The following is a 14,701-nucleotide window of genomic DNA, read 5'->3' as shown; positions in this document are numbered from 1 at the left end:
TGGAATTGGGGCAGTCTTGGTATCCCCAAATGGTGATTATTATCCATTTACATGTAAATTGGATTTTGACTGCATGAACAATATGGCCGAGTATGAAGCATGCATCACGGGGATTCGAGTCGCCAAAGAGTGAAAAAGTAGAACCCTGGAAGTATATGGAGACTCTGCGTTGGTAATTTATCAGCTTTGGGGTGAATAGGAGACAAGGGACCCCAAATTGATTCATTATCGAAAGGTAGTTTTGGAGTTACTTGAGGAGTTTGATAACATCACCTTTAATTATCTCCCACGAGACAAAAATTAGATGGTAAATGCTTTAGCAACACTAGCTTCCATGATTAAAGCAAATAAAAAAGAGGATGTTAGACCAATTCAGATGAGTATTTCTGAGGTTCTAGCCCATTGCTGTAACATTGAAGAAGAGGAAAATGATGACCATCCTTGGTGTCAAGATATGTTACGATATGTGAGAAATCGTGAATATCCTGAGCAGGCAACTGAGAATGATAAAAGAACTTTGAGGAGGTTAGCCTGCGAATATGTACTAGATGGGGACATCCTTTATAAAAGAAGGAAAGATCAAATACTTTTGAGATGCGTCGATGCTGTGAAAGCTAGACAAATCTTGGAAGAAGTACATGAAGGCGTTTGTAGGACACATACTAATGGCTTTACAATGGCAAGGCAGATTATGAGGTTAGGATACTATTGGTCTACTATGGAAGGAGATTGTATCAGCTATGCCAAGAAATGTCATAAATGCCAGATATATGGGTACAAGATTCATGTCTCACCTTCACCCTTACATGTTATGACTTCTCCATGGCCTTTTCCATGTAGGGCATGGACGTTATTGGGCCAATATCACCAAAGGCTTCAGATAGGCATCGTTTTATTTTCCTGGTCATTGACTACTTCACGAAATGGGTAGAAGCAGCTTCATATGCTAGAGTTACCAAGTCGGTAGTAAGTCATTTCTTGAAAAAGGAGATTATTTGTCGGTATGGAATACCTGAGAGGATCATATCGGACAATGCATTGAACTTGAATAACAGCATGATTACAGAAGTCTGCAGCCAATTCAAGATCAAACATCATAATTCATCTCCATATCATCCAAAAATGAATGGGGCAGTGGAAGCTGCCAACAAAAATATCAAGAAGATAGTGGGGAAAATGACTGAGACCTACAGATATTGGCATGAAAAATTACCATTTGCACTCTTTGCCTATCGAACGTCCGTCAGAACCTCTACTGGGACAACTTCTTTCTCGTTGGTTTATGGGATGGAGGCAGTGTTACCCATTAAAGTGAAAATACCTTCTCTTCAAATTTTATCAGAGATAAAGCTAGATGAAGCAGAATGGATTCAATCGCGGTATGACCAATTGAACTTGATTGAAGAAAAGAGGCAAAGGGCTTTTCGTCATGGTCAGATGTATCAGAAGTGAATGATACGAGCTTATGAAAAGAAAGTACGTCCAAGAGAATTCCACGAAGGGGACCTTGTATTGAAAAAGATTCTTCCCATACAGAAGGACTTTAGAGGAAAATGGATGCCGAATTGGGAAGGACCGTATGTTGTGAAGAAGGGTTTCTCTGGTGGTGCACTGATTTTGACAGAAATGGATGGGAAAAGTTTACCCAATCCAGTGAATTCAGACTCAGTCAAGAAGTACTTTGTCTAAAGAGAAGGGAAGCCAAGGTCACAAAGGGCACTTTGAGACTTCTAAAAAAAATGGAGAGGCCAAGGTGAAAACCCGCAAAGGGCGCCTTGAGACCAAAAGGGTTTTGAGTTGAAATCCCGAAAGGGCTGCTCAAATTTTGAAAAGCATGCAGTGACCTTGCTATACCGGATTTGACAAGAAGTAGAGTGTGTTACATACCGGGGCATCAACAAAGTACTTTGGATCTTCTAAACACATGTTAAACTCAAAACCATGGAATTTGTATACAGAAGCCCAAGCTGTGATATGTTGGACATCTAATTTTTGTCCTGTTTACTATATTTGGATTCTTTTTCTTCTCAAAGATATGTTTCCATATTAATTTCCTATTGTATTCTGATGATTTATCTAACTATTCTCAAGATCAAATTATTTATCTTCTATTATTCATAAAGTGTGTTGCATTGAAATAATGATTGATGAACTAAATATTTTTACAAACGAAGTTTTGCATATTACTCTGGAAATCTCTAGAGAATACGAAAAACTAAAACAGAACAATTGTTTGAAGAATTCCCATAAGTGAGGGTCGGAGGTATTCAAGAAAATTTCTTCTTCAGTCCAAAGGAGAATTGGACAATTCAAATGATTCAATCTTAGGAGAGGATCGTCTCCAGTAGGTCGTAACATTCGGAGAATGGTACAATAGAACCAATCTGATTCAAAACATATGAGCAGAGTATGATTAATACTTTGAGTAAAATAAAGGTGGAACTTTGATGGATGAATGAGTAAAGACGTCCGAAATAGGAGTCATTTTCATAACATTTTGCATCATAATATGTCTATTTAGGAGCATTTGACTCATTTCAATCATGGCACCCTAATCATTAGGCATGAGTACATACGCATTCTACAGGTTATGTCCCTTAGGGGATAATGTAAATCCGGTGACAGATTTGGCGTCTCTGTAGTAGACAGAGAGAAGATCAAAGATAAGAAGATCTAACATTCGTGTGTTTACATCGGAGGAGATTGAAGATGACAGATTTGGCGTCTCTGTATTAGACGGGGAGCAGATCGAAGAAGCAGATTTGGCATCTCTGTATTGATGGAGAGCAGATCGAAGAAAACACATCTAGCATTTCTGTATTGACAGAGAGCAGATCAAAGAGAGCCGATTTGGCATCTCTATATCGACAGGGAGCAGATCGAAGATGACAGATTTGGCGTCTTTGTATTAGACAGAGAGCAGATCAAAGATAAGAAGATCTGACATTCGTGTGTTTACATCGAAGCAGATCGAAGATAGCCGATTTGGTGTCTCTGTAATGACAGGGAGCAGATCAAATATGACAGATTTGGCGTCTCTGTATTAGACGGGGAGCAGATCAAAAATAGCAGATTTGACATTTGTTTGTTTACATCGAAGTAGATCGAAGATAGCAGATTTGGCGTCTCTGTATTGACAGAGAGCAGGTCGAAGATAGCAGATTTGGCGTCTCTGTATCAACGGGGAGCAGATTGAAGATGATAGATTTGACATCTCTGTATTAGACAGAGAACATGTCAAAGACATCAGCATGGCTTTTCTGAGTTTGCAAAGAGCAGTTTGAGGACTATGAAGTCAGGATCTGATAAGGCCGGGCAAATTTGGTCCTTTTATAGTCTTTACTCTATTCCTGTTACATAGAAATGAGTAAAGAGGGGCAGCTGTAATAGCTCAAATTTTCCCTGTAATAGCCTAATTTTCAGTGGCATCGGGAATAGAGATTTGAGATCACTAAATCCGACGGGTGAGTTAAAAATTTAATAAATTAATACCTATGAGTCAAATGCGAATATAAAAGCATTTTTGAATTAGTGAATTTGGTGATTTAAAAGAATTAATTAGGTAAATTGGGTCGAGAATGAGGTATCGAGACCTCAACTTCATAAATCGAGCCATAAATATTTTTAGAAATATTTATGGAGTGTTGGTGAGGTAGTATTAAAATTTAGTCAGAAAATTTTTACGTTTGGGTGGTTAATTAAATAAAAAGGACTAAATTGAAAAGGGTGTAAAAGTTGCTAAAAGGATTAAATAGCTCAATTGTCAAATGAGGAAGGACCTAAAGTGAAAATAGTCCTAAAGGAGATATTTTGGGCGACAATAGCTGAGAAAAATCAGGAAATGGATGAAATAAGGGCAAAATTGGAAAATTGCCAAAATTGGCTAAATAAAAATGGGACTAAATTGGAATATCTAGAATTCTCTTCATTTCTCTTCATATTCATCAGCTGAAAAACAGCCATGGAGGAGGGTTCAAGCTGGTTTTCATACTCTAGCTTTATGTAAGTTTAATTCTTGCTTTCTCCTTGAAATTTTTATGTTTTTGTGACTTTTACAACTAGGTCCACTTGTTGAATTCATTAGTTTTTGATTCTATGAAAGAAATTGAAAGTTGTTATGAATATGTGATGGAAGTATATGATGATTTGGCATGAAATTAGAGCTTTAAATTATTTATATGCTGATTTTATTGAAAGAATTGAATAGAAAGTGAATGTTTGGGACCTAATTGTAAAAGAGTTTGAAGTTAAAGTTTCATATGGAAATTCTGAATTTCAAAAATTATGAAATAACTTATAATGTCTAGAAAAAGTGTTAATTGAGAAAATTATCTTAATTGAGGGGTTAATTGAGCAAGGACTGAATTGTATGAATTGTGAAATTTGGGGCAAAATGGAAATAAACATTTTGCACTAAAACTTTTTAGACAGCAGCAGTAGTCTAACTTTGAAAAATCACTAAAAATTATATAAATCGAATTAGAGGATGAATCAAATATGAAATTAAAGCTTATTGAGTCTAGTTTCTTATAAAAGAAATTATGTAAGCAATGGAATTGTAAATCATCAGATACAATAACTTTTGTGAGACAAGGTCAGAATGATTTCGAGTTTCCCTGTTCTGACTTTGGAAAATCATAAAAAATTGGATAAAAATAATTATGGGCTTAAATTTATATGTTTAGAATTCTGAATGAGTCTATTTTCAATATAAACAAACAAGGACATCATTCGAATCCTTTACAAGAAGATAATTAATTTTTAGTGAAGAAGGGTCGGAACTGTCAGACAGCAGAACAGGGGAGACTTCAATGAATAAAATGTATTAATTGGCCCAACCAAAAATTATGAAATTTTTATGGTAAGAAGGTATATGAGTATAGTTTCAGAGAAAATTATCAGATCTTAATTTGGAGTTCTATATCTCAAGATAAAATTAATTTTGTGACTATGACACAGATGGATAGCTTGAATATTCACATAAGTAGATAATGAAAATTATGGATAATGTTACTTACAAGTGTGTTGTTTATACTAAGGATGTGGATGGAGAGGAGGAGGAGGAAAAATATACATATATATGAAAGACTCGTGTATAAATTGATCACATGCCCGGTTATAATCGATGAGTGTTGGATTAGAAATGATATAATGTTTTATTTGGAATATTTATTATGAAATGATTATCGTTATAATACAAAAATTGAACTTGTGAGTTTATATGGCTAAATTTTAGTGATTATTTGTTAATTTTATGAATTTTATGATGAGTTATTTCATATGTATTGATGATAAAATCGTGAATACTGTAAAAGCATGAAAATTGAATAAATGATCAAATTGAGCATTTCAGTTCAGTGACAAGATGAATTGAAGGAAAAGACCATGGTTGGACCATGGAAACAAGTGATAAGTGATAGCTTCGGCTACACTTATCTGATCAAGGACAAATGAAAGTGATAAGTAAAAACTTCGGCTACACTTATCTGATTAAGGACAAGTGAAAGTGATAAGTGATAGCTTCGGCTACACTTATCTGATCAATGGCAAATGACAACTGAAAAGTGGTAGCTTCAGCTACCTGATCAGTGAAAAGTGGTAGTTTCAGCTACCTGATCAGTGAAAAGTGGTAGCTTCTGCTACCTAATCAGTGAAAAGTGGTAGCTCCGGGTACCTGATCAGTGAAAAGTGGTAGCTCCGGCTACCTGATCAGTGAAAAATGGTAGCACCAGCTACCTGATCAGTGAATAGTGGTAGCTTTGGCTACAAGTGACAAGTGACAAGTGACAAGTGATTTCTGTATAAGACCATATCTGGGATATGGCATCGGTGTGATATATGCTACTGTATAAGACCATATGTGGGATATGACATCAGTGAGATATGTGATTACGTGTAAGACCATAGCTGGGCTATGGCATCATTGTGTAAAGATGTGTAAGACCATAGTTGAACTATAGCATCGAAAAAAAACGAAGTACTCAATTCCGTAAGATGTTCACTAATTTGAAGAAGTTTGGTAAGTATTACATGGAATTATGTGACATAAGAAAATACGAGTTGATGAGACATGAGCATAAAACTTGGTTGATGGATGAATTCATTTGTGATTATATATTTCTACGCCTTGAGTGTATTATCCGTATGAATTGGTACTCCAAATGAGTTAATGAGAAAACTTCTAGTATGAAATGATCTGAGTTCGAAATGAAATATCATGAAAACGTACTTGAAATACATTGGTATGTATTGTATATGCTATTTGAAGTCATAAACGTGGAAAGCAAATGTATGTGGAAATATAAGATGATGATATTTGTACATGGAATTTATTGATGAATACGTACATCAAAATTTATATGATAAATTTTAGTGAACATTGAAATTGGGCTCAATAAGTGATTTGGCAATTTAAATCGTAATTGGTAGGAAGAGTTAATGAATTGCATATTTATGAATTGTTACACGTATTTGTCTGAAATACGAGGAAGTGATGGTAATTGATACATGGAAATATGAAACTATGATATATATAAAAACATGGAATATGTTTGATAAATGTGTTCATTCATAATTATAGAATTATGTACCTCATGTGTGCTATTTGCATAAAGATGATATTTCAAATACTTTAGTGAATAAAGCTTAAATATGAAATAGTATGAAATCGAAACAAATTGTTATGAAAATGTATTTAAATTATCTGTAAGTGTTTCGTGCTTCTCGGTAATGCCTCGTACTCTATTCCGGCGACAGATACGGGTAGGGGGTGTTACATTCCCGGCCCATAAAATAAACAAAAAAACAAAAACCAAAGAAATAATAAAAGTTTTTTACAGTCCATTTACAAAACCCAAAATTGCTAGCCTATTTACCTAGCCCAATTGAAGCACTACTTATGGCCCATTTACAAAACACACCGATAGCCCGAATACCTAAACTACCCAGCAACCCATTACACCCTTAACCCAAAGATACACGGGGCCCAAAGGGGCCCAAACCATAAATAGAAGACAGCAGGCCTAGGGTTTCTGAAACCCTAGGTGCCGCAAGTACCCGATGAAGGCCCCAAACTCGCACCACAATCGGTGCGCCAATCCCACCACCGACAGATTCGTGCCATCATCGCCTCAATCAGCGTGCCAGTGAATCACCATGAACACCCCATCATTGTCGGATTTCTTGCTGGTACCTGCAAAAAAAGAAAGAAGAACTGTAGAGGCAATACAAATATAGCAAGAAATAAAATCAAACATTGTAAATATTATTTTATGATAATTTTCAGTGGCTATAAAAGCCCGAATCGAAACGATGTAAAACTATGGTGGATATATACACACATACAATAAAAAATACAGCAGTTTATCAAAGACACTGAGGTGATTTGTTTTTTACCTTTTTCTTCTTGTTATAAATATATACAAATGTCACTAAAATAGAAGGAAAGGAGATTTACCGTTAGATTTGCGCTAAAAATCGAAGCTTTTCAGCTTCCGGCCGCCTTGTTCGGCGGGGTCGACTACGGCGCTTGGGCGCGTGTGCCCGATGACCGGAGCTTGGCCTGTCGGAGGCCGGAGCCCGAAAGGTTTCTTCTCTCTTCCTTTTCAGAGGATTTTTTGTTTTTTTTTTAAACCTAGAGCTAAAATGAATTTTCAAGTTTTTTTTTTATATTTATAAACGACCCATACGACGTCATTTTGGGATGACCATTTAGTGACCAAAACGGTGTCGTTTCAAAGCTTAGGATCCACGCTTTGACCCGTGACCCGGGTAGAATCCGCGTGTTTTTGTTTAAAGGGCTAATTGCCCAATTGATCCTCCCGCATTTTTAATATTTATAATTTCATTTTATTTTTATTTTAAGTTGGCCCTGACCTTTTATTTTTGTTTCAATTTAATCCTAGCTGCTATTATAAGACTTATTTCGAGAACGACGCCGTTTTGGGATTAGGGCTAATTGCTCAATGAGTCCCTCAGATTTCAGCGCGCGTTCCAATTAGGTTCAAATTTTTATTATTTTAAAATTAACCCTGGAGCTTTATTTTTATTTAATTTTAATCCTTTTAAATATTTTTATATAATTTATTTATTAAATATTTTATATATTATTTATTTTTTACTATAAACATTATTTATATATGTAAAGATTATTATATATTATATCATTTTATTATTTATTATTCATTAATTATGTATAATTTTTTTTAAAATTCGTAAATTATTATTAAATATTACATTTTTGTATATTATTATTAAAATTTAGTATGTAACACTCTAAAATTTGCTATAAAGTGTTGTTCCTATTATATATAATATTATTTTTGTAAAATATATATTAAATTATTACATCATATAGTATATCTTTATATATATTGACCATTTTAATAATTTCTCCTTTATTATTTATCTATTGTTTTAAATATTTTTTTTAGATACCTCATTTAATTTTAATTGTATTTAGTTTTTATCTTTTTTGACTTATTTTTATATGTTTATAAATTGTTTATTTATTTTTTTACATAATTTTGGATTTATTTAGTATCATTTTAAGATGTTAATTTTATCTCCTAATTTTTTTTATATTTTTTGTTATTTATTGTTTTTATATATTCGCATGAAAATTGATTATTTATGTTGATTTAAGTTATATTTGCATGAAATATCATTATATATGTAATTTATGTTGTTATATTCATTATTTTCTATGTTATATTTTGCATGAAATATTAATGCATGTATATTTATGTTTTTTATATCTGCATGAAAGGTTAATGTATATTATATAATTTATGTTGTTATTCATCATTTTCTATATTATAGTTGCATGAAATGTTAAAGCATCTAGTTTATATTGTTTAGTATTGATATCTTGTAATATGTCAAACGTATCATTGTTATAAAAGTTTATATTTCATTTAATTCAAAAGATTTTTTTTTTTAAAATAAGGCAATGTTTTTTGTATTTAGGAATTCGGGAAGTAGTGCCCTAACATATTGGGTTGCGATTTCCCGTTTGTCTAAATGTCTAAAAAACATCCTTCTAAATAAATTTTATAAATCACAAGATGATTTCAGTTACGAAAGTATAAGAATATCGTGTCTAATCATGCCGGATGTGATGTTCGTACTCTTTTGAAGCGAAGGAATCTTGATTTTGAACTCAAATTATTATGGTTTTAAAAAGAGATCTTATTTCTAAATTCCATCAAACCTTTGACATTAAGACAAAACTATTCAATTTGGTACCAATTTTGGGCGTTGTGAGGGTGCTAATCCTTCCTCGTATGTAACCGACTCCCGAACCCATTTTCTCACAATTTCGTAGACCAAAATGTTTTATAAGGTGATCCAATCACACTTAAAAAGGTTGGTGGCGACTTACGTTTTCAAAAATCCTGCTTTTTAAAAAAAGGGGTTCGACACTATCTATCAACTATTTACCTATTTCTTTGATAAGCCGAACCTACCAAAATCAAATCTAGCCTATCATTTGAACCACTTTGTCAACTTCCGCTCATACTTAGCTTAATACGTCCTTTTCTTAAGTCGAACGATACTTCCTCTTCGACGATCGGCCAACTTAGGTGACTGACTCAACATCACTGAGCCGGTTCACATCAGGTGTTATCATTATATATATATAAGTTTTTACTTGAACAATCAACATGCAGTGGTCAGGATAGAGACTCATCTGATACCTACCTAAATTGTAGCTTGAAACTCCAAACTCGGACATCCATATCGACCTAGTTGCAACTGTAACACCCCTTACCCATATCCAACGCCAGGACAGGGTTCGAGGTGTTACCGGACTTAAACATACAAATTCAAACAAAAGTTGGGCCATAAAATTTTCATTTAAACCAAATTCATCCATACATGTGCCAACAGTCCCTTATATGGATCTACGAGGCCCAAAACATACATTGAGGGTGGTTCGGGATTAAATCAGGAACTTCAGAACTTTTTCCACACTTAGAAATTTTTTTTCTCATTTTGGAGGGTCACATGCCCGTATGGGCGGCCGTGTGGTCACACACGCCCGTGTGGCTTGGGACACGCTCGCGTCCTCAGCCCGTGCAACTCTCTGTTTATGACGTCTTGCACAAAATGTGGTCACACGAATAAGGGACACGCTCGTGTCCTTAGACCGTGTGGCTAATTAAATTCCAAAATCAAGTGTAGACTTCACACGGCCTGGGCACACGCCCATGTCTTGAGGCCGTGTCCCTCACATGGCCGAGACACACGACCTTGTTTCTACTTGTGCGTTTACTACTAGACATTCTGATTTGTATTATTTAAGGTGCAGGGGACACATGGCCTAATCACACGCCTATGGGGCAAGCCGTGTATCACACACGGTCTAGACACACACCGGTGTGTCAACCCGTGTGGGTAACTTTAAGGCTATTTTCCAAGCCAATTGCCACCCTTATTTTTTCAAACACATATATGGCTTCAATGACTTAAACACTCATAACATACTTATGCATGACAACTTCTCCTCACATTATACTTGTTTAAGACTCCCAATTATGAAAAATCAAATCTTCCAACACTTATATACAAACAAGCAATATTTCTTAGACTTGCATGCATGCATTTTCATACCATCTTATACACACACATGACATTCATCAACACTCCATCATCAATGACTATAGTCTATGTCATAATGGAATTTGCACATACATACATAGATGAATAAGTTTACAACCCAATAATCATTATGAGTCATATCTCATGGCCATATACAAAATGAATACACTATCATTATGAGCCAACACATTTGGCTATACTAATATGACATATAACAAAAAGACCAAGTCCCTATACATACCATACTCCAAATGTTGAGACTAACTGTACCCAAATAATCCAATCGATAGTGTGAACGTGCCTACGAAGTACTTTGATCCCCAAGCTAACTTGGCGATACTATAAGAAAATGGAAAAGAGAGGGGTAAGCATAAAGCTTAGTAAGCTCGCATATAATTAATGAGCAATAAGAATATGCATTTTCATACATAGATAACATAACTTGATTCATCTCATTCTTAATAATCATTTAGTCATACCCAACCTCATTCAGTTTACATAATGTTCAATAGAACTCAAGAACATAATTTCCTTATTCTCCTCGTACCGAAGTTTTATCATTTCGTAATCTCAATAACTACAAGCTTGGCGTACATACCTGTACCCTTTCAACATGATCATACCTCATCATTTCTTTTACAAATCCTTAGACTACCCATTGAACCACTTGGAATACTAATGATACTTGGGATTTTCATACACACATTAAGATGCCAATGCCATGTCCTAGACGTGGTCTTACATGGGATCTCACATTGATGCCATATCCCAGATATGGTCTTATACGAAAATCTTATTTTGATGCCATGTCCCAGACGTGGTCTTACACGAAATCTCATATCAACGCCATATCCCAGATATGGTCTTACATGATAACACATAACGATGCCGACGCCATATCCCAGATATGGTCTTATGCGGGGCCTCATCAACCTAAATGTCATGATATTTGTACCTTAAGTATTCCTAAGGCTTAACCGACTTTCATCACCTCAATTCTTTGAAGGACAACATCAATAATATTCACGAATAAAATTATACAATTCATGCAATATTAAATGCTAAATACATAATAAAATGCTGTATCAATTCCACACAAACTTACCTCGGTACAAAAATATGGTCAACTATTCGATTTAGTCCAAGATCTTGCTCTTTCCTCAGTCTAGACCCGGACTCTGTTTTTCTTAATTTATAATAGCAAATTTCACTTATTTAATTACCACATTATTCAAAATAGCTCATAAATCATATTCTGGAAAAATTATAGTTTTGCCTCTAAATTTTTACATAATTATAGTTTAGCCCCTAGGCTCGTAAACTGAAATACAGCCAATTTTTTTGTTACCCAAGCCCAGCCGATTTATATTCCCTCTTATAACAACCCACATTTTCATCAAATTACATTTTTAACACCTGTTTTTCCATGTTTTACAAACAAGCCATTTTAGGTGTTTTCATGAAAAATTACTTAGAAAAAGATGTTCATCTATCACCAAACTTCCATATTCCTCCATTAATCATCAAAATACATGTATGAAACACATGGTTAAATTTTTGAACATAAACCCTAGCTCAAAATAATGGTAGAAATAGTTATATCATGCTTCAAAGGTCTCAAAAACATCAAAAGCTTCAAAAACTAACACCAAAATGACTTACATGTAGATGGTTTATTTTGTTGAAAATTTCAAGCTCCCATGGAGGTTTTCCTCTCTAATTTTCGGTGAAGAAGAGATGGAGAAGAAAGATGGCCATTTGTTTTATTTTATTAGTTTTTGCTTTTGTCATCAAATACCAAACCATACCAAATTTTGACTTTTTTGACTTTTCTTCTCTATGCACATCCCTTCACACAAATAATGGCCTATTTACTCATTAAGGACCTCAACCCTTAAGTTCTATAGCTATTTAATACATTTAGCTAATAGAACACAACTTTAGCATTTTACATGGTTTAGTCCTTTTTCACAAGTTAAGCATTCAAACGGTAGAATTTCCTAACAAAATTTCTACACAATCATATTATCATGCTGTAGACCTCAAAAGAATATTAAAATAAATTTTATGTCCTCTGATTTGTGGTCTCGAAACCACTGTTCTGACTAGGCCCAAAATCGGGATGTTACAGCAACAGTTGCTCAAGGAACACAGATCCATCACTCATTTACACACAAATTGCTAACATCTCAATTATAAACAACCCCTATGCAAGACCTTGTATTCGTAACTTATTGTTCATAAAATCCTTAACATCTTTTCTCCTTCAAAAACTTAACATGCAAAGATATAATAGTTACCAAAAGGTATAATGTAACACCTTATACCCGGTCTAGTCACCCAACTCGAGCTATAAGGCATTACAACATTAAACCTTGAACATCTATCATAATATCAATAAAAAAACAAACAAATAAATCATAAACATTCATTTGCATGCTATTCAATAAACTCGAGATATAAATCAAGCTTATGAAACATTTAAAACAAACTGGGAACAATTCTGGATTAAAATAAAACTTTTAAAAAAATTTGAGCAAAAAGTAAAAATAGGGGTCACACGATTGTGTGACAAAGCTCAGCTCGTGTGGCTCAAGAACATGGCTGTGTGGCCAAACCGTGTAATAATTTGTGCCTTTGCAACTCATGGTCACACGGCCATGTCACCAGGCTGTGGCATGCAGTCGTGTGGGACACACAACCGTGTGTGCCCAAAAACACCTTCAAACACAAGCCATTTCACATACCAAAACTTAGAATCCAAGTTATGTATTAACCAACTTTCAAACCTATTCAAAATGTGACAAAACAAGCAAAAATATACCAATTCAGAATTGACCTATGTGCCTAACAAATATGCCCTCATAGGGACCACAATTTCAAACATAAACAACAACCATTCAACCAAATTATATACCACAAGTTAAACTCATTCAATCATCATCCAGATTATAAACATCAAATTCCAAATTATCAAATTCACATATATCTAATCCTAAGTTCACAACTTACCACAACCAAATTGACCATTTCAACTAAACACAAAGCATTCCAAGTTTCCTATTGACATAAACATACCAAAATAACCATTAAAAGTGCCTTTAAATACAAGATCATTCATTCACCATCACATACTTCAACTAACCAACATACCAATAAGATTTGTATCAAAACATACACTATATTCTTCAAAAGGCACAACATGTAACCATAATATTTATACCATATATAACCAAAACACTATTTACATGCCATTTATAACTGGGCCAAAATAAGCGAATAGCTACTGAATGAGTTGTTAGATAGTGTTATCTCCAACGATGTTCCAATCAATAGCAAAAGTCCGACAATCTACAAAGAAGTAAAACCAAATAAAGTAAGCTTAGGTAAAGCTTAGTAAGTCCATAAAATCAAAAACATCACATACCTATAAAATTTAATTATAAATCATACATAATAATAACTAACAATCATTTCTCGTAATTCATCATTTCAACAATTCGAATTGTGATCCCTGAAGTTTAGAATTTTTAAATTTTTCCTCAATGTTCCAAATGTTTCTGATTTATTCCCGAATTGTTTCTAAAGTGTTTATAAGGCCTCGAGGGCTCGATTAAGGGATGATATGCATGTATATAATTGGATTATGCTATGTTTATATCATTGTTTGGATGTAACACCCCTAACCCGTATCTATTGCCGGAGTAGGGTTACGAGGCATTACCGATCATCCACAACATAATTCATACATTTTATAAATCATTAATTTCAATATTGCATATCATTCATTCACATGCACAAAGTCCCTTAAATAGGTCTATGAGACCTTAAAACATGCTTAAAAGTGGTTCGGGACTAAACCGCTAACATTTGCAAACTTTGAGAAACTTAGAAAATTTTCTTTAAGTTTAGGGTCACATGCCTGTGTAAACAAGTCGTGTCCCTCACACGGCCACTAGACACGCCCGTTGAGCAAGCCGTGTGAAAATAGGGCATACATACTGACTTACACCACACGACCGGAGACACGCCCGTGTGCCATAGCCGTGGAAAAATTAGGGAGGTTACTGACTTGAGTCACACGGCTAGCCACACTCCC

At 34.5% G+C, this 14,701-nt stretch overlaps 1 protein-coding gene across 1 annotated transcript; it reads left to right on the top strand.

The window, feature by feature from the left end:
- Positions 1-304: 304 nt before the first annotated feature.
- On the top strand, positions 305-931 carry LOC107934024 (uncharacterized). Its single transcript, XM_016866353.1, has 2 exons — positions 305-696; positions 841-931. The coding sequence occupies exons 1-2, from the start codon at positions 305-307 to the stop codon at positions 929-931; spliced, it is 483 nt and encodes a 160-aa protein (XP_016721842.1).
- The last annotated feature ends 13,770 nt before the right edge of the window (positions 932-14,701 follow it).

Source organism: Gossypium hirsutum, chromosome A02, assembly GCF_007990345.1.
Source record: "Gossypium hirsutum isolate 1008001.06 chromosome A02, Gossypium_hirsutum_v2.1, whole genome shotgun sequence".
NCBI classification, from domain to species: Eukaryota; Viridiplantae; Streptophyta; class Magnoliopsida; order Malvales; family Malvaceae; genus Gossypium; species Gossypium hirsutum.
Note: the sequence above shows the minus strand (reverse complement) of the source record. Positions and strands in the feature narration are given on the sequence as shown.